Genomic DNA, 25,374 nt, shown 5'->3' with positions numbered 1-25,374 from the left:
GCTTCTGGCACAGATACAAGTGGATTTTTTTGGGTCTGGTTCGCTATGGAAATAAGGCATATATGTTCTTCTAGTGTGGCTGTATGTAAACTCATATGGATGTGAGGATCTGTCTGCTTGTATGCCAGCAATTTTTCAGTAGTTTGGAACCCACTGTCTTGTATCAAACACATTCGTCAAGTACAATTCTCAAGTACAATTACATTGCCCATGTGCAGGCCAGAAACATCGTAAATGCCCCAAACAGACACACTCTTAAAACAGAAACTTGCATTTCTAATCTATGAATCATGAAATGGAAATCCACAGGAAACCAAGATTCATTAGCCCCACTATTCAAAAAACTCATTTAAACTGAGTGACCACCTATATAATTCAAACGAACGACCAAGCAAACCCCCTCCTATTTTGTATGCTAAATGCCAAATGCCAATGTTTTCACTTAACAATGCTGGGAAATATTTTTATTTTACTTGGAAGATTCAGAATTATTAATCTAAATGGAAACTTTCCAGTCTGGCAGGCTGTTTTCCAAAAAAGAAACTAATGAGCCCTCTCTGGAACAGATTTTGATGGTTTTGTGCACCATTTTTCTTCAACATCCTCTCATGTGTCAAATTAGGCTTTTACTTTACTATGAAGTCTCTTCATAGTCTTCACCTTCCAAAAATGGAAAGCATCCCCAAAAATGGAAAGTTAAGTATAAACAGAACACATTGCAATGACATGTGTTCTCATTGTTCCCCTCATAAATAAATCTGTACTGATGTAGGACTATGTATTTTCACATCTTTACCCGCAGAGAAATCCAGCGATTTTAACAGAACTCAACATACTGGTCGGCCCTGGCTTTATCTCAGATTACTGTCCATAAAATAATAGCAACTTCCCTTACCTCGTGGGTAAGCTCTAATGTCAAATCCATGAGAGATCCCCATACTGTGGTACTGGTAAGGGAGAGTAACTCCTGTTGGTGTATTCAGGGCCTTAACAGGACCAGAGAAAACCAGGGAAAATTTTCAGGTGGCCAAAATTGCACCCCAGTTTCAGTGGGTGAGTAGGGGACAGACTGACCGGTACCTGATTCAGATCCCTGAATGACTGTCAAAGGCAGTTAAAACTCTTCAATAATTACTCAGAGAGCGTCAGGAGTTATTTAAGCTATCCAAATGTGAACATTCACAGATATACCGTAAGTGATAAACATGGTGTTACAATTCATATTAGCTTTCAGAAGTCTTAAAGCTGGCTCTGCTACACTAAGTGGAACAAATTCTTCAGGACAATAAAAGATGCCCTTTAATTTTTCTCATAGATTCGATGAGAGGCAGAACTTCCACAAATCTGGGAAAAGAGACAGGAACGTTCATTTCTTCATGCAGTTCTTGTTCATCCTTTGTGGATTAACAATGGTGCAGCTGGAAGAATAGGTTCCTTAAACATATCTCTGTGCTTGATTCAGAACACAGAAAATTTCTATTGTGTTTTATGTTTTGGCTTGTGCTAGACAGCTCAAATCCCAGCATACTGTAGGAAGGGGAGCTCTTATTCTTTCCAGCAAGTTGCTCTAAAATGTTGCTAAGTAACTGTATTCTACTTTTTTTTTCATTGGGTGACTTGGCCTTTGTTGATCTAAACTTCTCTTCTGCTTACTGTCCTGTCATCTAGGGACTATAGATGGTATTATAATTAAATATTCTCTTTTAAGTTTCGTTTCAGCAGCTTGGTTCCCTTGCTTTAACATTACATTGCAGACTTTTCAAGTGTCTGTAAGCGTTTCAACTCCTTCCAGGCTCATTTTCCAGAGGAAAGATTTCTTGGGCTTTTTGCCATGTGGGAAGCTGTGAGATAAAATATATCTTCAAAAACTTTTATAATATTTTATCACTTTCAAATTATAAGGATCAGACGGGAGTCACTGAACCCCCCCCCCAACTCCAGACAGCAAAGTACTGTTCCACAAAGAGCCATAGGATTAGATCTCCTTACCACCTGATTTGAAAAAGGAATCTCTTTGAGAGTTTTCCTCCTGTTTCCTTGAGACTCTGCCTTTGTCCAGAGGAAGACTGCTGCCGTATCAGAGAGTGCAAAGTTATTTCATACCGTAGTTATGTCGGAGATCTGAAATAACTGTGCCACAGCCCTGCTAAGCTTCCTTTCTAGCCCCAGTGATGTAAAGGTCTGCTGGATACAAAAGTGAGCACAATCCTTGACAACACATTACCTTTGACATCATGAGGAACTTTGAAGGCTGAGGACCCCATTTCGACATTTTCTCACTAAATCTGGTTAAGATGATGTTGTTTCCCTCACTGTCTTTGCTGGAAAGAAAACTTCTCTCTGGCCACAGCAGCACGGCTTCACTGCAGTCACATGCACTTAAATCTCTGATGAAACAGCTCATCTCAAATCACTGCATGAAAGCCCTCTTCATAAAGAAGGTGGGACAGTGAGCATCTCTCATACCAAGCTTCAGGAAGGAGACCAAAGAGATTGTAACGAAAACATTCTCAGAGCCCATGAGCATTGTGAGACCTGCTGCTCTCTACATGCGGTAGATTTTTCTGAACCTCTAACGATGTGATCTGTGATGTGATCTCAGCATACATTTGGCAAAACTGGCAAGCTTATGTATGCTTAGACCTAAAGTAGAGCTTAAGTCAAGCTAGTTGACGTATGTTGTACATTAAGTAAAAATGGATTTTTTTCCTGTGGAGGTGAAAGAATACTTGGTGTGGGGGAAGAAATGTAACCTGGAGGAAAAGAAAGTTTTGTGATGTGGAATGAAGAGAACAGAGAGGCTACTGAGACCACATTTGACAGTCTAGAAATTGCCAGGTATTTTGAGGAGCCTTGCCTGTGTCCTGAAGAATGAGGCATACATGGTCTACTTCACCCAGCCTTGCATCCAGGCAGCACAGGCTGCAAGGCTGTGCCTGCTCTAATGGCTTTCTTAAAACTTGCTCACTGTATGAGATGAGGAGGTCTAGGAAAGCACCAGCATAGGTGAGATGGTGTTTGTATCAGCAGCACTTAATGCATGGGAAAATTGTTCTTGGCTTGCTCACTGCAAAGGTCCTATTCTGCCCATATAAAGCCTTCCAAAAAATCAATTTTTGCATAGTGATTACAGCAACTTTAGGTGGTTTTGTGTGGATATTGTTTTTGCTCAACACTCTTCAAGCAATACTAGAATTAAAATACTAGGGCTCTGAACTCCTGCTTGTTAAGAGTTCAAGCCAACCAATACGTAATTCTTGTTTAAATAACAACTCTGCTTGTTATCAATTTTGATTGCTTATTTTTATATAAAACGCCACTAAATTCGTATCAGTGATGAGATCTCATGCCAAAAGTTTCCACAGGTAAGTTATTAATTTCCTTTAGAAGAGACACACTTTTTGAGATTTTACATTCAGAAGCGTTAAATGTGTCTCAAACCAGTTACTGTCCAAATGCATCTGATGTCTTTACTATTCCTACACTAACATTGGTGCTTTTCCGTTGTAACTTTTAAGAACTTGCTTCAGTAGCCTCTGTATGCCAGGAATGCATGATTAATGGTGTAAACAGAATGCCTTTTTTTTCATTAACTTGACAGTGCTCTTCTCTACCATGCTACATGTGCCACAAACATTACCAAATTAGCATTACTAAATTGGGAAGCCAAAGACTTGACTAAAATGAAATGGTTTGAATAGATCAAAACTGCCTTGTCCTTGGTACTATAATCTCTGGGATCTCAGAGGATTTACTTTGAAGTCTGTTTGCTCTGCTGTTTTTGTGATGTTGAGTGGGTTTTGTCGTGTTTGTCTTTTACCCACCACATATGTCACAGGAACAATTAAAAATGTCAGAATGCCAGAGTTCATAAATCTCCATGACAGTCGTTGAGATGCTACTCAACCTTTTCCAAGGTATTTCAGTGTGGAGCGAGATTTAGGTTTCACTGTGAATGCCTGTCTTGGGATCCTCTGAGAGGCAGGTGAAGTTTGTCAAAGTACCAACTGATGTAGGGAAGTATTTTCGACAAAAACGCCATTTACCCGTTCAAGCAGAATGCTTACGCTTCAGTTCCAGCTCACGCATGACAGACCGCAGCTGTGCATTTAAAGCAGCAGGATTTACGAGAAAGCCGTTTTGTTATTTCAGTTAGGGATACGACAATTTGCTGTCGCTCCTTTGGGACGGGCGGAGCCGGCTGTCGAGGCATGTCCTCTTATGACAGGAACTACGCGGTGAGCGGCCCGGAGACCAAAGGGCGAACGCCGTTTTGCCACGGAGGAGCTGCGGGAAGGCAGGCGCGGGGAACATTTACCTCAGATGAAACGGCTCCGCGCCGCTTCCCGCCTCCGCAGCGCGGCGGCAGGCCCGTGAGGAGGCGGTAGGCCCCGCTCCCCCCAGGGCCACCTACGGGTCCCTCCAGGAAGGGAGGGCTGTTCAGATGGCCTCACTAACATCTTCCCACCCCTCAGCGACCACGGTTAACCGCCGCTCCTTCACGGAGCACCGACTCCATGGCCGCGCAGGGAAGCGGCATCCCCCCCGCCCCACTTCCTGCTTAATCTCCCAGCTCTGCGCATGCGCCTCGCCGCTGCCAGCCGGCGGGGGGGAAGGGCCTGTGCGCATGCGCAAGTGAGCCGCCGGCCTAGCTCCCCGCCGCCGCCGAACCCCCCCCCCCCTGCGCCGCCCCCCGTCCCTGTGTCTCCCCCGGTGCCCAGCGACCGCCCCGCCCTGCGCCGCAGGGCTCCCCTCCGCGGGGCCAGGCAGGGCAGCCGGCCCTCGGGGCGACCTCTCCCGTCATGCGGGCTGGGGTCGCGCCGGTGCCCTGCCTGGGGCCGGCTGCCCTCGCAGCGCCTGACGGGACCCGCGCAAAAAGGCCGGGCGGATGCCGTACCGCAGGCGGGCGCCTCCGCCGCCGCTTTCCCCTCCGCCCGCCGGGGCGGAACGGCAGGCGCGGGAGTGTGCGCGGAGGCGCGGGTGGGCGCGGCGCGGCGCCGTTCGCGCAGGCAGTCGTGCGGCCACCTCAGGCGGGCCTCGGGCTGGCGGGGTCCTGGCGGGGTCCTGACGTGGTCCTGGCGTGACCTCCGCGGCGAGGCGTGCGCCGGGCGGGAGCCGGCGCGGCGGGGCCTGGCGGGGCGGCGGGAGCGGCGGATTTATGAGCTGGGAGCGGGGCCAGGCCGGGCGGCTGGAGCGGCGGCGGGCGGGGCCGGCTCAAGCACCATGGTGAGCGGAGGGCCTGCGGGGGGCTGCGGGTGAGGCCGCCCGAGCGGAGCCCCTGGGGTTCCCTCCCGGGGCTGGGGGCCTGCCGGCCCGGCCTGCCCGGCCGTGGGGGCAGCTCCTGGGCTTGGGGACGGTGGGGCGGGGAGGAAGCGGGGGCGGGGTGCAGGGATATTGTTCTCTTTTGCTGGTACTCGTTAAGAACATACTGTGCCGCTTGTTGCCTTGCTGCGATTTTACATCGACGCATTTTTACTTCCTGGTGGTTGTTTCCCTCTTTGCTGGTTCTGCACAGAGGGGTGAGCCACTGCAGTTTACTGTGGTTTGCATCGGTCTGAAGATGTATTTTTATAGCTATGTAGAGCTGCTTGTTCACTTCTTCCGTAGGCCCCCTGTAAATAGATCATTTAATTAGCAGTGGTCTTGAATATGTCTAGGAACCTTGATCCCATGCTTTGGTTTTCATTACCACTAGTTACATCGCAGTTGTAGTATATGCTGTGGCAGCGTGCAGATATGTTGGTGTCACATAAAGGAGAGGGGTTTCCTTGAACCGTTTATACATGATTGGCCTGTCAGTTTGCCATGCTGGGACTCTGTTCACCTGCCAGTCGTTGGCTGCCCAGTGCCCTGTCCACTCAGTGGCTTCTTTGGAAACAGCGTATGCAACTGTGTAGATATGGTTAGGCCCGTATTGCGCAGCTAGTAAAACTGCTCCGAGCTCTCCTACTTGCGCACTCCCTTTGCCTGTTTCACTTAACCTTTCCCCTGTGCCCACCTGTAATGCCATAGCTTTATAATGCCATTCATTGTCCTGTCTGTAAGACTATGCATCCATATTGATATTGATCAAGCCATATTGATCAGAAAGCCTTGAGATTACCAGCCTCTTTTAGTGAAGGTGCCTCCAGGATCAGGGAGGGCTTACTTGTTGTTGGTTGGAATGCCAGTGTACTCCCTATGTCCTATTGTAATTTAGATTCTTTAACATTACCTTCAGTCATTGGCATAATTTAATTGATGCCTTCCAGATAGGCACGGTACTTATGGGCTGTAGGTTTCTGAGCAATACCTGCAGGTGGTGTCATACCCTATGGACTGCATCTAGGAGGTGGAGGGTCCCTGAACAACCATACTGTGCCCTCTCCTTATCAGCTCCACTTGTTTCACCACTTGCACCAGGTGAACAAACTTTTCTCAAAGTCTGAGTATCTCATCTCCCTGTCACTGAAGGAATGGGACCTAAATTCCAGTGGTCTTTCTGGCCCTCCTGGTGTTTTCTCCTGCTCCTTTCTGCCATGAGTTGCAATGGGAGCTGTGCTTGTTAAGCTCCCATTCTATGTGGATAGGATTGGTTGGGTGCATAGATCAAAGCCATTGGAATAATCTTAATTCTTTTGTCAGTAAGTCTTATGTGTTGGTATGTTGTTCTGTCCATTCACATGATTTCCACTTTTTTTTTCTTGTACAAAGGACAAGCAATGGTGGAATATGGTTATGCCAGTAATTCAGAGTTCAGGGATTTTTGTGGTTCCTTTGTACTAGTTGGATTCTGCCCAGATTCTATGCTTTGCAGTGTGTCTGGGGGGACAGAAGCAGCTCCTTTAACCCACCAGACTCCTAGGAGTTTAACTTCTTGTGCTGGCCCTTGGCACTTTGATTCCAAGACTTCCAATCCCAATTTGATTAGTGTTTTCCAAATGGTTTTCATTTTATCTCTAGTGCTTTGTGGCTTTTCTCCCCCAGTCAGGATGTGATTGATGTATTAATACACTGTGATGCCATGTGGGATGGGGACCTCTGCTAAGACTTTAGCCAGGGCATTATGAGCAATAGTAGGGGTGTGTCTGTGTCCTTGTGGAATATGAAAACATACTGAGTCCCTCCCCAGGTAAAGGCAAACTACACTTTATCTTGTTTGTGGAGCAGAATCATGAAGAACATATCTCTTAACATCTAAAGCAGCCATCCAAATATGGGGGGCTCCCTGTATTTGTGTCACCAGTTTGGCAAAGTTGGGCACTGCCACAGTCAAAGGAAAGTATTGGCATTTAATTTTCTGTAACCAATAGTTAGGCTCCATTGCCCATAGGCTTTTTGACTGGCAAACAGGAGAATTGTGTGGAGAGTGGGCTCAAGTGAGGAAACCTCTCTTTTCTAAATCTGCCACCACCCTGTCAATACTCAAGTTCGCCGCTGCTGACAAGGGGTGTTGTTTTATGTTGGTAACTTGAGAGTGAGGAAGAGGTGTGGATGGTTTTTAAAGACCAATTAATTTCACCGGTCCCATTTTTCTCCACATCGCTCAGAAGTTATGTGGGGGTCCCCATAATCTTTCTCATCTCCTGTCCCTGGAGCAGCAAAACTCCATACAGTCTCATCCGGCATTTCCCAAAGCTGACTATATAGCAGATCAAATATCAAAATGTTAGATTCAGCTACTCTGACCAATACTTCAGCGTAGGTAATTTGTTTTCCCCTGGGTAGTCATAAATTAATTTTTGCCACTGGGCTTTCCTTAATCACTCCCTCTATTCTGGTGTATTTTACTTTGCACTTGGCATGTTATATATTTAATGCTTTGGCCATTTCAGCAGTGGTTACTGACATTTGGGCTTCTGTGTTCATTACAAAGTCCACACAAATTCTTTTAGGTCCAGTTGGAATACTGAGAAGGGGTTCGGGACATTTATCAGAGAACCAGTATACTGGTAGTATCCACCAACTAGGGTGGCTCACTGTTCTACCCGGCAATACAAGTTTTTTGCTGAGGATTCTGTCAGATCAGTTAAGTTCTATCTTGGTGCAGAAGGTATGCACCCTTTCAGAGGCAGAGACTTTTCCTGGGGTTGTTTTTCCTCATTCCCACTATTTTTCTTTGCCTTAACTAAGGATTGAACTAGCTTGTGGAGATCATTAGTGGTAACACTATTGAGCCAATAGTAAATCACTAATTTTTTAATAAATAAATAGGTACTCCCAGTTCTCTGGCTTGATGCCATAGGTCAGTCTGCTCTTTGCTAAATTTGGATTTTTAATCGCTTTTAGATTGCATGGGATATTAAGTTGGCGGTCTCACTGTGGGCAGTGTGGAGACTTCTGTGAATGAATTGGTCCAGCCCATGCAGCGCCCATAATTAACTATTTCTTGTATGAACTCACACCAAGTGGTTATGTGGTCAGGGGCTCACTGACCCCATCTATTGCAATTACCCTGATTGTGAACCTCTCGCAAATGATTTTTAATATTGACCATGGACATTTTAAGACAATCAGGAAGCCCACAAAAAAGAGGGGACAACTGTGCTGGCTCAATAGGAGCTGGCATTGGGGATATCCTTGTCAGACCTCTCTTACATTGCTGGTAAGCATGCTGCCTTCTGTGCAGACTCCTAAGTCTGATAAGCCTGCAGTTCTAATTACAAGCAGCTCTTCTCTTTCCAGAGGATCTGTGCTACTGCCCTGTATGCACCCATGCTGTTAGAGGGTAATTTTGATCTGGCATGGTGGTTAGAAATACTCCTGGTCCCCAACAGCCTCTTGCTTCCTCCCCACTTAACAAAATTCAGCCTCCCCCTGTGAGTGAAACTCACCATACAAACTTCACTTCAAATTCGCCTGGTCATCTCAAATACTTTTCCTGTAATTTTATCGGTTTTGCTGGTGACCAGAGGACTTTATGGGCAACAGTTTGAATTTCCTCATCACTATCAACAGCAGCCTCAGTCTTAACCTGCAGTTGCAAGGAAACTGGCCGAGGGTCTCCCTTGATTTCATCATTACTGTCACACCAAATGTCCCTGTCTTGGGTCTCAGGGTCTGCATAATGCACTGACTCCTGAATCTGCTTGATGGAAACAGAGGTTTGCAGAAGAATGGCTGCAGAAGTGTGGCTTTAGAATCTCTGAAGATCTGCACAGTCCAGGCCTGGTATTAGAATAGGCCTGTAATCAGAATTGTACTGAAGTTGCTGTGCTGAAGTTAACAAGAAAGGTGGCCTTGAGCTATTCTTGAATCCTGAGACCAAGTAATTATGTTGTGCCAATAGGCCATGGCTGTAACAAGCTACAGCTGCTGGGAAAGCAGGTGCAGGGCCAAGAAAGATAGGGACCGGTATAGGAAGATAGGGAGTAACAAACTACAAGGCTGAAGCACAGCAACACAATTAGCTACATGGATAGAATGCTTATTTTAGTCATGATAATTAGGGGTGTGAGAACGGTGCGCGTTTAGAGACTACTCACCAATTATATTTCTGCTTTACGAATATGCATGTGTATCGGTTCTATATAAGTAGTGTTAGAAACTAATAAAGTTGAGCAAGATGCATAACTCATATTGAGCGTCTTCTTGACTCTGGCGAACCCTTCTTCCAACAGAGGTTTGCTTTCCAACAGCTGTTTCTCTCTGTGCTCTGCTAAATCAAGCAGCATTTTAAGGTGGTATAGCTCAGTTTTAAGGTGGTTATTCTCAATCACAATTTTATCTCTTGTCTCCCTCTCAGAGGCTAATGACTTCAAGACATCATCCTCTGATTTCAAAGAAGCATATTCTACATTTGCAGCCTCTTTGGGAGCAAGGCTTTAGCTTCTTCTTCTTTAGCTTCTTTCTGTGCATAGGATAAATGGGCTCCTAACAGTGCACAAATGGCACCTTTACCTTTTCCTTCTTTAAATCTCTGCTCAGCCTGACACTGCTTAAAGCATTCTACCACTTTCTCTTTGTCTTCCCAAAACTTTTGAGCCCACCCCTTCTCAATACGGGAAAGCGCACATTTATGTTTTTGCAGTAGCTTGTCCATTGACATTGATAATCCTGTTGACTATACCAATTTTTCTATCACGTTAAGAAGGGGAGGGGGGGTTCTCCACCACTTTATATTTAATTGGCTCAGTTTCCCAGGAAAGATGAGACCCTTGTATCCAACCAGCCCGTCCACTACCTGCCTTTTGACAGCTTACTGTATGGGAGGGTGATTTGACTAAACTAGTCAGGGATCCCCACTGACAGTGTCACTGAGTCAAATCCCTTGTAACAACTACTCAAATCTCTGGAGATTTATACAAAATGAACTTAAGCTGAAGACTTTTATTATACGAAAATGCAAGTTTGTGATGGAGTAAGGTTCAAAGATTTCTTATGCGAAGATAATACACTGATGGCAAAGTAAGCTTAGAACAGTACACAGTAACAGCTAGCATGAGTTAGTCACAGAATATTCTTCCCCAGTAGGCATCCTTATGGGGGAGGGGACAGGTTGAGCCCGTAGACCGGTCCCAGAAGTTACGACTGAGCCTTCCCTAACTTCTCCGTTCCTTTGCTTACTTTTTGTTCTTCATAGTACGTTGCATATTCATTATCATACACAGGATTAGTTACAGGTTTCTCGCTTCTAATGCAAATTCATGCGCATCCTCAGATAGCGCCACTGAAGTTCTTTACTAACTACTCATGTTCCTCAGGTGGGGGTTTGCCCTCCCCTGGGGTGGCTATTTGAGTAAGAGGTTGCAATCTCCCATTACCACAATCATCTTTGTCCTATTTCCAACAAAGTTTCTGTTGGCATCTGTGGATTGCAACATCTTATGAGCCCGTCTCCTCTTCTAGCCAGAACTTTCCTCACTTGAAGGCATCTTTCTGTGTAACTTAGGTAATGGTGCTCTTTTCACTATCTGTTCTTTGTTCCTCATCCCTCTCAAAGCTGACTCCCTTGATCAGAAGTCTTTTTATTCATAACAACTTTAGAGATTGGGTCACCTACTTTATGCACAGATTTGCATATTGTTAAACACTAAATCAGAGTGTGGTAATTTGGGAGTTTACACAACAATTCCTGCCCCTCCTCCCCCGTTGTACTTATTTCAGTCCAAGACCAGTCTGTTTTCTTTACATTTAGGTGGAGCTTGGGTGACTCCAGTCAGGCAGGTAACTTTGAGATGGAGCTGTGCGTTAGTGTTACGATGAGTTGTTTTCACCTGAGGAAAGTAATTTTGCCGCAATGGTTGGCTCAGCCACAGACATCTCATGGATCCTTCGTGTGACAACCGCTGTGCAGCTGATCAGCTGTGTGGTGCCATCAAGTTCCCGTTCCTGCAGGGAGCACAACAGAGCCTGGCCGTGGGGTCTCCACTCCGCTCTGCTCCATCCTCCATTACCGCTGTCAGCAGGTGCTGAGTTGGTTTAAAGAGCTGTGGTAAAGTAGCTTCTGTGCATACCAGCCATCCTGAAAATTGTATTTGTGTTTTACCCTAAAAAAGCTTTCTGTAATACTATTCTCCTTTATGTCCCAGTTTTTTTCTAATCCCCCACCCCAAGTAATTTTTCCGCAGTTGGGTTTATGAAAAATCCTGGCTCAGATTAATTTTCTCAACAGATGTTTTAGCACAGACACAACTTACAACGTACAGTAAATGGACTTGTAATATAGATAGTAGTGGAAGCGTGAAGCTTGACTGGTGTAATTGCTGTTAATGACATCAGCTTGCTGGATATATGTAGCCTAAATAGTGGTGGCTATGTTGTGACTGGACCTCCATCACTATGAAGACAAGTTGAATTTTGTATTTAGGTCTTAGTTATTGATTAAAGCACCAGAGTTGATTGGTTCTGCTTTTAACCTACTTACTTTACAGAGATGAGATACATGGGGCACTGTAGGGATACATGAGTGCAGGTATAAACCCATACTTTGTATGTGCCATTAATACATGTATTTCTCTTCTATATGGATATAAATGTCATTATGTCATTTTAACTGTGGTGACATAGTGTTTGTTCAAATGATGGAAGTCTTGCTTAGGGAATACAGTTTATACTTTCAGTAAAATCTGACTTTTAACACTTCTAATACTTGAAGATATAATCACTGATTCTACCAAGGTATTTTTGAATAGCGATATGTATTGAAATCTGAAAGGAGCTGTGTAGTTTTTTTCTCATGTCTTTTACTCCATTCTTTTTTTTTTCCTTTTTCTTTTCTGTAGAGGTTAGAATATTAATCAAGAGGTCTTGAAAGACTCCTGTCATTTGTAGGAGTGCATGGGTGGTGATGTCTAGGTCTGTATTTGAGGATAGTTTTGGAAAGTTGCAAGCAAATACAGCCATTCCTCTCAGTGTAGGTCCTTATTTAAATAAACTGAGTCTTTGCCTGATGGGGTTGAAAAATCAGGTCCAATTTCCTTTGCTACTTGCTGGCAGTGTGGACAAATAATCTTTGTGTGTGATTCCATGACGTAAGCAAAGTGAAGAGATGATAGTCTACTTCTGTGCTGCTTGGAAGCTGTGTCCTCCAGTTCCAAAGCAACAGGGGAATTAAATGTTCATCAGTTTCTTTTGCTTGTAAATCAAGTTGTCAAAACAATTTACTGGCAGCATTCTGCCAAGTTGGTACTGCCAGGACTCGTGTATGTAGTTGCAATGCCAGTTATGCTCACAAGTTTAAACTTTGCACAGGTATCTGTACGGCTATGGTGTTTTAGACTGTTCAGCAGAGGCATTAAAGACTTTTAGCTTTTTATACTTGGAAAGATTCCTGTAATGGAAAACTCTGCGATTTAAAAAGCAAATGTCCTGGAGATTGAGAGCTTCCATAGTTCCTACTTGTGTTAATTGAGGAAGTATGGGTAAACTAGATTTTAAAAATCTTGAATAGCAATAATAGAATACAACCTTGTTCTTCCCTTTGTAGTAAATTAGTCATCTGAACTAGTTTTACTTGTAATTTAATAATATGTTGGATATATGTCAATGTTCTGTACAACAGATACTCTGTATTGTTTTCTTCAGTAACAATGATAATTCTGTGATTTTATTAATGCTTTTGTTCTGGTCACGAGATTTGTGTGGCAGTAACTTGGTTTGCCTAATGATAACTAGTTCTGTAATTTTTGTGCTTAGGGAGTGTTGGTGGAAAAAGAAGCAGAACTGCCAGGTAAAATGCAGTGTGGCTGACTGGAACATAGTGTTGGTTTTAAACAAAACATATGCTTCAGAGTGTCGTGCTGCTGGTGACTGGTTCCATCTAGCAGTTTATGGCTGTCCTTTAAGTATATTGAAAGACACTTGTCAGGAGAGAAGTGACCTTTGGGTGGGAAAGACCTGCAAAGGTGAGCAGTTTGGTGGTAGTCCCAGACTCTTTGTATGTTCTTTGTGCCACTCTGCATCTTTTGTTGTCTGTGCTATGTTGTAAACACTGGCAGGTGTAGGAAAATACAAATTCAGGGAAAACTTGGTGTGGAAAAAGAAACAAAAAATCTGCTTTTTGAAGAGGTCTCTTTGCACGGATTTCTTTCCCAAAAGTAGCTTTATGAATGTGTGATTTTTACAAGTCATAAGATTTGAACTTGCTCAGATTGCTGACAATACTGGATAACAGCCTCAAGTTACATGGGAGGTTTAGATTGGACATTAGGAAAACTTTCTTTGCTGAAAGGGTGGTGAAGCATGGAAACAGGCTGCCCAGGGAGGTGGAGTCACCATGGAGGTTTTTAAAGACCTTGGAGGTCTTTAAAAAAGGCATAGATGTGGTGCTTAGAGGCATGGTTTAGTGATAGCCTTGGCAGTCCTGGGTTATGTTTGGTGACCCCAAAGCTCTTTTCCAACCTAAATGTTTCTATGATTCTATCATTCTGAGTACGGGAATTTTGTGAAAGTAGTCTTTTCACAGGAAGCATTCATTTTAAGATGTTGCACAGTAAGCTCATTTTTCTTTGGCCATCCCGTATAATGTTTTCTACTATTTAGCAAACAAATCTGAATTGCATTTCTGTTTCAGGAGAGCACTGTCTTGCTTTTACAAGCTGCAGCTTGAACATGGATGTATACATATGGAGAAAATTTTGCATATGGAAAAGTCTCATCTAATAGCAAGAGCAATAACCTGTCACTGATGCAATGGCATTTCTAATAGGTTGTATTGATTTAGCGCCTAGGTTTCACAAATATCACTGCACTTTTGAAATTGTGGAAGATAAGAGTATTTGTTATATTCTCCTACAGATCTTGCTGTTAGCTGATAATACAAAAGCTTTTCAATTTCTTACTTGAAAATTCTCAACCCTGTTAGTATGGTTGTGTGCTACCATTGAAAGAGATTGATATGCCCTGAATTAACATCTATATAATATTCCAGTGCACTTGTGTAAAACTCTTGTTTTTACAAGACTTGCCACTTCAGAAAGTAAGTAGCTGGCATTGCATTTCTGAAGGTGAAGTTGTAAATTGGATTCTACTAGCTGCTTTTTCAGGCATGCAGTTGTAGTGCTGCTGCAGTCCTGGTGTGTATAGCAGCTGGCTTCAGCTCAAGGCCCTTCTCTTGCGATGGAGGAGACAATTATTGTTAGAGAACAGGTAGTTTCAGAGTCCCCTGTAAGGCTAAGTTTTGAATGATCTGTGATGTCTAGGTATGTGGTAAAGCAAAAAAGGGGAAAACCCTGACCTGTTACTACAGGCATGGGAGAATAACCTTGGGCAAGGTTAAAATGGGGAGACTGGAATGGTGTCTTGGCATAACGTTATTAACCTTGGCTATCTTTGCTATGCATGTTCTGTAAATCAATTCACAGTGAAAAGAAAAATATCCTTTCATCAGAAGTACTTCTAAATTTTTTTTTTGTTGTTACTATTCCAAGATAACTGTCAGTGTATTATAAGTACATTGAACTTGTAGATAAGAGTATCGCTACTTTATCTTAATTGCTTATTCTTACTTTGTTCTCCTAATTATCAGCAACTGTGTCTCCAAATATGTACTATAAAAGGTATAGACTGTGAAAACTAAAGTTAGGTTGTACTTTATTCAAGCTTATACTCTTGCCTTTTGGACCTGTCGCCTTTCTTTTCCAGATTTCTTAAAATCATGAATTAATGTAGCTGCTAACACATTTTTTGTAGAGCACTTACTCATTCTCCGCTATGTTTTATTAAAAGCTTCCTTGTATGAAACATGTGCAGTGTTGCACAAGCAAAAGTAAGAATGCTATACTTACTGAAGGACCTGGAACTGAGCATGGTGCTCAAGACACCTCTAACCAAAGACCTTCCTCTGTCACAGAAACACAGATGGACTGCAGTTTATTAGCCTAGTCCCTGCCTCGTTGTACTATTTCAGTATCTTCTTTGACTGCGAGGTTTCTTGCCAGCCTCTGTTTTGCAGAGAAACTGACTGAACTGTCTTACGCAGTCATCTTTTCTTTGGGCAGAGTGCTTCTCAGTGTTACACAGGTTGACAGAAATGTCTCTGATCAGCAAGGTACGGGCTTCTCTTTCCAGTGTCTTGAATTTGGATTTCAAATTCCAAGCTGTGAAGCTGAAGCATGTAGGTATGTGGGATCAGAGAGTGCCAAAGGTCTTATGAAATCGATTCAAATAATGTCATTTTCCACAAACTGTTCTGTAACTGCAGACACTTTATTTGATCTGTGTAGCAGTTCCTCATCTCGAAGAGGTGAGTAATGCTTCTGTTACTTTTGAGTCAAGCCTGTCAATGATTATGTGCTCAGTTACTCTACCAAAGATCATATGATTTGATGGGTTGCAGGTTTTCCTCACCAGAGGCTCTCAAAACCCCCTTATGGACTTTGGCCTTGAGCATCTCCCTCAAACGCGTATCATGCTCTGTTAAGCATGGCTCTGTTTTTTATGTTGTGGATTTCTGGTTAATTTCTAAACTCTTGAGTTTTGTACATGAGAGTATGGCTAGTAGAAGATATAAGATACTGGTGGGAACCAACACATAATCTTTATTGAGGTTTCTGAAATGAGTGGTTTTGAATTTAAACTGATATTAATGGTAACGGGAAGACTAAAAGTATGTAGGAGACTTATCTAGAGAGAGTCTGAATCGGAATGAACCCTGTATTTTGTGGCTTGGGGGCTGGGGGGTGTGGAAAGATGCGTTTGAGTGCAATAATATGAGGTGTTTTGGATTTTTGTAGATTCTTCCAGAGTGTATTAATAGATGTGTAAGTAGCGTGTAATCACGTACAGTAGCAAAAGAGTGGAGCTGGCAAAAGTGCTTTGCACATAGCATGTAGTTTTGAGTGGGCATATTACCTACTGTATTCCTGTGCCATGTGTTCTTGGCTGATTGTGAGAAGATTAATGCAGTGGAATATTTAAATCTCATGTGGCAGCTTTACGCTGTTAATGTATTGCTCGTGATTGATTACTAACCTTCAGAAGTCAAGAGAAAAATGCCCTGATCAAGTGAGTGGGTATATCCATTTTTTAATTGCTTGAAGTGTAGAAAAATGCCAGAAGGATATTTCCACCACAGTCATGTTTAAAATTATGATTAGAGATACCATTGTTGTTTTTTAAAATTTTTTAAATGACTTAAAATTTCCTAAGTTGTTTTCAGTTGTAAGCTTACATATTTTTGTAGATATTTCTGTGTTTAAGAAGTATAGCAGTAACCTTTGTGGGAGTGAGTACGGTGAATTTCTGCTGAAAGAGAGCAAGGAGGATGCAGGGCATTCAGTGGCTTAAGACCAAATGACCGAAATGATTGTGATGGGTTCAGTTACAACTTGCACCCTTCACGTGAGTAAGGAAATGGGTTTCTGTAGGTGCACTTTTAAATGGTCTGCTGAATTGTAAGTATTTTAGTTCAGCTAGTGGACCTGCTACCCTGTATTAAAAATAAAAATATTGCCTTGATTTGCATAATTTTCCCTCTTGTTATCTTGAATTGAAAAGGCATTTTCTTTCCTTTACAAATAGGAAGCCCTAGGAGTAATTGCATCATAGAATCACAGAATGGTTTGGGTTGGAAGGGACCTTCAGGATCACCTGGTCCCAACCCCCCTGCCATGGGCAGTGTTTGTATACGCTGAAAGGTAATTTATGCTACCTTAGTCTCCCTCAATCATGTTACCTTAAGGATAATACTGGTCATCACCTGTGACACTTCATCTGCTTGTAATTTTTCATAAAAGCAGTATTGACCCAATTTTTGATTTATTTAAATGAAAAAAAAAAGCATTCAAGGGAGAAAAGAGAACTTTTCCCTTAGTACAATATTTAAGACTAACAAAGCTACTGCTGGCGAGGAGGGGAAAGATTGACAAAGGGTGGTGGATCCTGTAGGTTAACAGCTGGTTGCATAGCAGGTGTTGACAGCAAGGACGCTGCTTTTATGACCATAGGACCCTCTCAGAGGTGCAAGGACTGCTAGGAAGGGACAGCATCCACCTGACAAAGTGGGATAGAAGCATCTTTGCCAACAAGCTGGCCAAACTGGTGTGGAGAGCTTTATGTTAGGACTAAGGGAGGAGGGAGGTAACTCACAAATTGAGAGGAAAATGTTGTGGACTGAGTTGGTGAGCAAAGGATGCAGGGTGACATGTAGAGGAGTCCTTGAAAACAACTAAGTGGGGCGGAGGGAGGCATACACAAATATATGAACACAAACAAGGGAATGCCTGTACACAGATAATGAGGCCAGCATTTTGAGGGAGAAGGTCTTACACCTTTGCTGAGAAACTGGTGCACATGGATGCATCTCTGACTTGCCTGTACCCTAATGCATGCAGCATGGGGGAAAATGGGAAAGTAGGAGGCTGTATGAAGTTGCAGAGGAATGATTTCATTGGGATAACAAAGATGTGATGGGGTAGCTGGTACAACTGGAGTGCTGCCATGGATAGATACAGGCCCTTCGGAAGGACTGGCTGAGATAGTGTGTAGGGAGACTTGCCCTTAAGTGAGAGCACAGCAGGGGTGCATGGAAGTCTGCCATAAGGTGCATAATGAACCATCTGTGAGCTTATGGGTAAAGGATAGAGGGCATAGCAATGTGGGTGATGTTGCAGGTGTCTGCTATAGATAGGCTTAATCATGAAGAAGTAGAAGATAAGGCCTTCTTCAGACAGGGGGAAGGATCTTCAGATTTCCAGGCACTGGTCCTATAGGATACTTCAGCTTTCCCAGTATCTTCTGAAGAGACATCAAGCAATCCAGGAATTTTTTTGTGTGCTTTTGATGGCAGTTTTGTAACACAGGTGATTGAGGACCTGATGAGGAGAAGTGCTCTGCTGGACCTGAGACTTGCAAACAAGACAGAACTGGCTGGTGATGTGAAAGTTGTGCAGCCTTTGTTGTAGTGACAGTCAGGTGGTATAGTGCAGGATCCTGAGAGAAGGAAATGAGGCAAGTAGCAGGTTCATAATTCTAGACTTTTAAGACAGAAGGCTTTGGCATGAACAAGCCTCAGCTTGGAAGATTCCCATGGGATGTGCACTTGTAGAGAAGAGGGGTCTGGGAAGGCTAGTTGACTTTCAAGGATCACCTCCTCCAAGCTCAAGAACAATCCACACTGATGTGCATGGATGAGCATGGAGCTCATGACAAAGCTCAGATGTAGAAAGGAAGTATGCAGGAGGTGGAAAATGAATATGGAGAAACTGTCTGAGCCTGCAGAGGGAGGGTTAGGGAAGCCAAAGAAGCCCACCTGGAATTCAGTTTGACACAGAACATGAATGACAACAAGAAGACCTTTTACAAATACATCAGCAGCAAGGTATTGTGACAGAAAATGTGGGCCTGCTGCTGGCTGAGGCAGGAGACCTGATGGCAAAGGACAAGGGAAGAATAAAGAAGATGGAGCAAGACTTCTCAGCGGTGCCCAGTTAAAGAACAAGAGGCAGTGGGCACAATACAGAATATTCCATTTAAACATAAGAAAGAAACTATTTAAGGTGAGGATAGTCCAACACTGGCACAGGTTGCCCAGAGAGGTTGTGGAGTCTCTGTCCTTCAGGACACACAAAACCTGACTGAACACATGGCTCTGGTCCAGCTGCTTTAATTGACCCTCCTCTTAGCAGGGAAAGTTGGACTAGTTTATCTCCAGAGGACCCTTCCAACATCAGCTCTTTCACCATTCTATAAGAATTGCTCTTTGCTTTTCCAGATTATCTTTATATTGAGAGAAACTTCTGGGAAAAATAACGCATGGTTAACTTTCCTTCAAGAGAACAGGTATGCTATATGGGAGAGGACGTATTTGAACAGTGCCAGTACTGCATGCTGTGCTGCTAGTGGGGTGTTCTTGAGGGATGAATCTTACCTCTTCCTTTGGAGGATATTGGAGAAAATGTTTATCAAGTGTATGAGATGATCTGTGTTTTATCTGCCAATGGTTAATTGCACACTGCTTCTGTATGCAGAAATACTTTTGTTTCCTGACCTTCTATAGCACATTGCGTTAGTGCAAAGCTAGTCAAGTGCAGTTCCCAACTTCTACAACTATAGAGGGAAATGTTTTATCTTCAAAATCTTGTTACTAACTAGCAGTATCAAAAATTTTACATCTAAGAGTGAAAGTGAATATGAAGTTTTATATGCCACCACTTGAATGAGGCATTTTTGTGCTGATTGAAAAAGTGCCTGTATTCCTTTCCATGAGAGAGTGATCTGAAAAACAGTTAAAAGAGTGGAAATAGCTATTTGATTGATTTTTGGTGTCTTTTCACTGACATGGTTATGTAAGCTGCCCTTGCATGTCTGTGTTTGATACTTTTTACTATTGCTTGTGATATTTTAAGCATGAAAATCTTGCCTGTAAACAGAGGAAGTACGGTGCGTATGTGGTGTGTTCTTTAATATGGTGTTAGTACTAGCTGATAGAATTTCATGTGCACAATAAAGTAATACAATGCCACATTTCACTGGTTGTTATTTAGCTTTAGAAGCTTAAAGTTGCTTTATTAAAAATAAAAACAAAACCAAACAAACAACAACAGCCACTGATAGTCAGAATTAAAGCTTGCTGAGTGACTGGGAATAAGGTTACTGCTGGCCGTGCTGAAGTGCCAAATCCTGATGAAGAGCTGGGCGTTCAAGTGATGCTATGCTGATTCGTGTGTGCTCTCCCTTGCCCACCTGTGCCTGGAGTTCAGCGAGGAGTAAATGCTCTGCACTAGTCAAAGGCTGAAATTTCACAATGTAGATGTTTTAAGTTATTGTAATTCCAGGGGATTTGTATGTTGACAGCTGTTAAATAGTGTCAGAACTGAAGAGACCACAAAACCCAAGATTGTAATCAGTGATGTAATTTTAAGGCAAAATGTCTTATGAAATGCCATGTCCACATGTGGCCTTAAAGTCTGTGAAACAGGGGACATACATTACCAGCCTCATGACCTGGCAGTGCCTTTTATCTTCAGTGAAGAACCTAACTGGCTATAGCAAGTTCCAGGGGATTTCTTGAAAACTAATAAAGCAGTTCCCCCCATTGTCCACCTCTGTGGTTTAAAAAGAACCAAAAAATGTTTATCCTTACCATAAAAGTTTTAATTCTTATTTTATAAAGGTACATTACTTTTCTAAAACACATATTGACTTGTTATTAACTTATTCCTCTACAGGGTGTGATAGGTGTACAGTTGGTGGTTACCATGGTAATGGCCAGTGTCATACAGAAGATCATACCTCACTATTCTCTTGCTCGCTGGCTTCTCTGTAGTGGCAGGTAAGATAAGAAATGGTTACTCTATGGTGTGTGAACATGGTAATGCAATTATTTGTTACAGTAGTAAAAGTAAAACATACGAATTTAATTTTCTTGAAAAATAATCTGTTCTTTAAATTTATTATCATAGTATTGTGACACCTGACCTACGGGCTCAAGGTATAAAGATGTTGCTGCAAAAGAACAGACTTATTTGTTGCTATTAGTTGTATCAATCATAAAGTTAATTGTTGTCCATCTCTTATATTATGAAAGACACAAGCTACGTACTTTAATATTAAAAAGCTAAACTGCATACAAGACACTGAAGAACAGAAGGTTTTTTTTGTTAGCGTTGTTCTTGGTAATCCACCTGCTGATTAGCCTTGCATATAAAGAGTGCTTAGGTATTTATTAAAAATTCTATTTTTTTAAATGCTTCATAAAACAGGATTAGTATAAATTTCAATACACTACTTCCTCATAACAGTAGATCAAACAGACATAATGAGTTGCAAGGGGACCATTCCCTGTGTGGCTGTATCCATAATAACAACAAAACCAGCAGCTGTTTTGAACATAAATCGGTATCTTAAATATTAAAGTAATCATAGACACTCTGTTTTTTCATTTGGGAAGAAAAACACTTTGTATGTTTAGAAGATAGTGTGCTGTCTTTTGAATTGTTAAAATTTTGAGAATACAGAATCTCCACTCCCAGTTTTCTGGAGGAGTATCCTTGAATGACAGTGTGCTCCATAGGAGTCTTAACCAGTCTTGTATAATTTTCCATTGCCTTTTTTTCCTCTGCATCTCAGCATGACCAGCTTTTTCTTTAATTTTTCCCATTTCATCACCCAAAGAATTACTAATGAAAAATGACTGCAAATGTTGGTTAGATGCGTGTTAGGTACGTAAAACAGTAATTGTCAGGTGAGTAATATGAACAGGAATCGTACTCGCAATTGTTGTGTGAAGTTTCATTGTTGACCGCATCTGCAGGGTATTGATCACCTTTTTTGTGCTCTAAAAATAATTTTACATTAATGAATATGAAACTGCATACTATTTATTTTTTTAGGTGTGTTACTACAATTGTGTGATTCTTCAAATGACATTTTCTACTTTTTATATCCTATTTGAACTTTTGTTTCAAGATTTAGATATTTAATTGCTTTTTAAAAAAATTGTTCAATATTGTGGCTGTGTTCTTCATTCTTGTCGAGTTTTCACTTTCTGTATCCTTGTTCTAAGGCGTGGCCTGTGCCAATGATAAGGAAGGTTTTGATGTTCAAATATTCATCATTGTTGTCTCTTTTTATCTTCCCATGCATGCGGATTGATAAATGCATAAAGCAGGATTTTTGCACTCCTGTTTATGGAATTCTGCTCCTGCTGAAGTCAGTGGGAGTCTTATTGCCTTGTTAATAGCCTTGAAAATCTCATTGTTGCTTTTCAGTATTCCTCTATTTATGTGCTAACTATTTTAGTGCATTGTAATTTCAGTCATTGTGAATAACTTCCGGAATACAAGAATTATGTAAAGAGCCAGAAATAACTCTGTCTTCCAGAAATAAAAACAAATCAGAAGCATCACTACAACAAGAATCTGAATTTTAATGGCAGAAGGGAAAACAGTTCTTTTCTTAGTTTAGCTGACAAACTGTTTTGTGTTGAACCCATTTTCCGCAGTACTGTCTTTTTGCCAGCAGTATTTTCTTTGACAGACCTGTGTGGGTGGGGTGGTAGAGGCTTTACACAGAAGTGGACAGGTAGAAGCAGACATAGTTTCTTGCAAGCAGTTCAGCATTCGGAGGAAAAGTCCACCTGCTTCTCCTTTCCTTTGTCAATATACTTCAACTAGTCTTTGGTTCCCAAAACTGTTTAAGTTATTTGGCTAAATGCCTTTCTTCCCAAGGGTTGGGTGGCTTTCCTGAGTGAGATAGTCTGGAATGCCTGTAGATGGCCCTTGCCACATGGGAGGGAGGGAAAACACACTACCAGACAAGCCAGAAACCCTTAAGTGGCTAGATGGTTTAAAGATACCTGTACGTGTGTATTCGAAGCCTATTGAAAGGAACATAGACATTTCAAAATTGGAAAGAATTGTTAGAATAGCTAGACATAAGATAATTATTCAATTACAGAATGTACAACCATCATTAACTTTTGAAAAACTATTTACTTAAATTGGTAAAGAAATAAAAACTTTTTCAATCAATGCTATTTTCAGAGCTTAACCAAAATTTGAATATTTGTATTTATTGAAGTCAATGAATTTGCAGCTTAGGTATCGGCATAGGCCTTTGCATTTTTAACTAATAAATTCTCTACCAAAACGTTGCTTTTAAGTTGCACAGCTACTTAGTTCTGTTTTCAGATCACTTTAGGAAGACAGGAGAAAACGGAACTTTTTGTTGTCCATTTGTTAATGACCTTCATTCATATTTACTGGGACATATCTGTGCTGCTGTGCTATTCAGACTAACTTGGATATGTCAAAACTACAGAATAATTGTTGTGGGATCTCAGTTTTAAGCATATATAAGCTAAAGCAGATACAAACCATTTATTTTTTTTTTTCTCTCTACCTTTAGGAAAATATTTATTCGGATCTCTTGATTTTGAGATTTTAAATGCAAAGTACGTAGGATTTATTAACTAAAAATTTCCCAAACTCCTATACCTATTAGTTATAATTAGGAATCACTTGCAACATAATTCTGTAGCGTAATCAAGAGCAAGTTGTGACTTAAGCATTTCATTTGTGTTAGTGTGTTACACAGAGCAAGACTTTTGTCTTTTCTGCTGTATTAGGTACTATCTCTCCATCTGCAGTAAAGATTTTGAAAAATTAGCTTTCCAACACAGGAAATTTTCATCATTACAGAACTGCTTGTGGTACACTCAGCATGCCAAATTCGGATCTGGGAGATGGTGAATGACAAAGCAGATTACTATTTCTCTGCTTTCTCTTACCTTCTCTGCGTTGTGTGAAAGATAGGAAGAAGTTAGTACTTTCAGTGTAGTTTGTTTTGCATGAAAAGGTTGTTGCTCTGGTTGCTGTGTGATTCTCAGCCTTAACAGAGTCTCTTTTGCAGGGAAGTTGCAGCCATCACATGTTTCATCTGGGACCACACATGAAAAAAAGAAATTCATTAAATAACTTTCACTCCTACTGATGCCACAAAAAAAAACCCCAAACAAAATTCAGCCCCTCTTCTGCCCCCCACCCTATCCTTGTTCATGCAAAGTCTGTATTATTTGCCATTTTTAATTTTTGAACACAGTGAATTTCTTCAAGGGAAATCTGCATTGTGCAATGGTTTGGATCTCTGTGATGTATTACTGGCTGGTAGTGAAGTTCTTTTCTCTTGAAGAAACACCAGCATCAGCTGGTTCTTTAGCACAGCAGCGCCTCCTGACAGGCTTGTGGAACCCTCTATCAACCAAATTGTATTCTTTGTAATACTGCTGGTTTGAACTCCTACGTATCCATTATGCCAATTTTTAAGTTATTTTAGGATGATCTCTGTGAGCTCTGTGCAGCTGGCTGTTTAGCGCTTCATTATATTAGCAATTAAACTGCTGAATTTGGGAGGTCTTCCTGAAACGTTCTTGGCACACCATTTTTCTTCATTCCCACCTCCCTGGCCTCAGACAAGTTTAGTGTAGTGTCAAGGACAGTGTCAGGATGGAAATGGCTGTCTGTCCTGTTTAAGGTATGCCAGGTAGGCATGTGCTCAGTGGTATGTACATTTCATTAAAATTTTACCTATTCTTTCTTGTAGTCTCTATTCAGTGTTTCTTGAAGCGTGTGTGCACACATGAAGTGTCCATTGTAAGGAAGGCAGAAGATGTATAGTATTTGTTTGTTTGTAATAATGTTTGTTGTGGCTGCTTGCATTCAGGACTGTTTCTCCTTTTAGCACGCATCTTGTATCAGTGGCCTTCCCTTAGTATTTGTTGTGTAGACAATATTCCATGAAGAATGACAGAATATTTTTTCTATTTAAATGAAAGACCATGTTCTGCAAATATAAAGGTGGTGGACATCCAGTTGGGACAGGAAGCCTTTTCAAAGCAGAGCTGGGGGATCAACTCTTACCAAGTGGCTTGAAATTGTTAGGGTTTGAGGTTTATTTTCCAAATTTGCCTTGATACCTTTCTGAAATTTGATGTAACATAATTGCTAGTTTACCAGTGTAGGTTTGAGGGGTCCTAATGGTTTTCTTAACGTGAAAAGTACTGGTGGTTGGGGATTCCATTATTATCGCTATTACGCTATGTTAACCTGTGTCACCAATTAGTGGCCTCTTACTCCAGAAAAGGACTTCTGCATAAGTTTCCCAGGCTTGCTCCTGTTCATACTTAGGCTCCTTTGCCTTAGCATTTCAGAGTGGAGATCAGAGTGACATCCTCTCTATCTGGACAGCAGCCCTCCCTTGCTGAATGTGAAGAAGGCCTTGTTTCAGCTACCAAGGTTCTTTACATGCTCAGAGCTTGCAGTAAAACATACCGTTTTAGAGACTTATCCATCTTTGGTTTTCCTCTTCAGAATTTCCTTGCCACTACTTGCCTTTCAAATGAGCAATGGATGGTGTATTGACTTGTGAAAGTGGAAAAACTTGCAGCTCAGCTACGTGTAAATTAGTGAGTTTTTTTAATAGCACTTTTTCTGTTAGGAGTTGACGATGTCACCG

General features: G+C 41.9%; 1 protein-coding gene across 2 annotated transcripts in view; it reads left to right on the top strand.

The window, feature by feature from the left end:
• Positions 1-5,083: 5,083 nt before the first annotated feature.
• TMEM161B (transmembrane protein 161B) overlaps positions 5,084-25,374 on the top strand; it is a 61,124-nt gene continuing 40,833 nt past the window's right edge. For both annotated transcript variants that reach the window (XM_055790696.1, XM_055790695.1), the window contains exons 1-2: positions 5,084-5,226; positions 20,589-20,692. In XM_055790696.1, the coding sequence (XP_055646671.1) occupies positions 5,224-5,226; positions 20,589-20,692 (107 nt within the window). In that variant the 5' untranslated portion in view covers positions 5,084-5,223. The remainder of the gene's footprint in view (positions 5,227-20,588; positions 20,693-25,374) is intronic.

The sequence above is a fragment of the Falco peregrinus genome, chromosome Z, assembly GCF_023634155.1.
Source record: "Falco peregrinus isolate bFalPer1 chromosome Z, bFalPer1.pri, whole genome shotgun sequence".
NCBI classification, from domain to species: Eukaryota; Metazoa; Chordata; class Aves; order Falconiformes; family Falconidae; genus Falco; species Falco peregrinus.
This window is presented reverse-complemented; position numbering and strand designations above follow the sequence as displayed.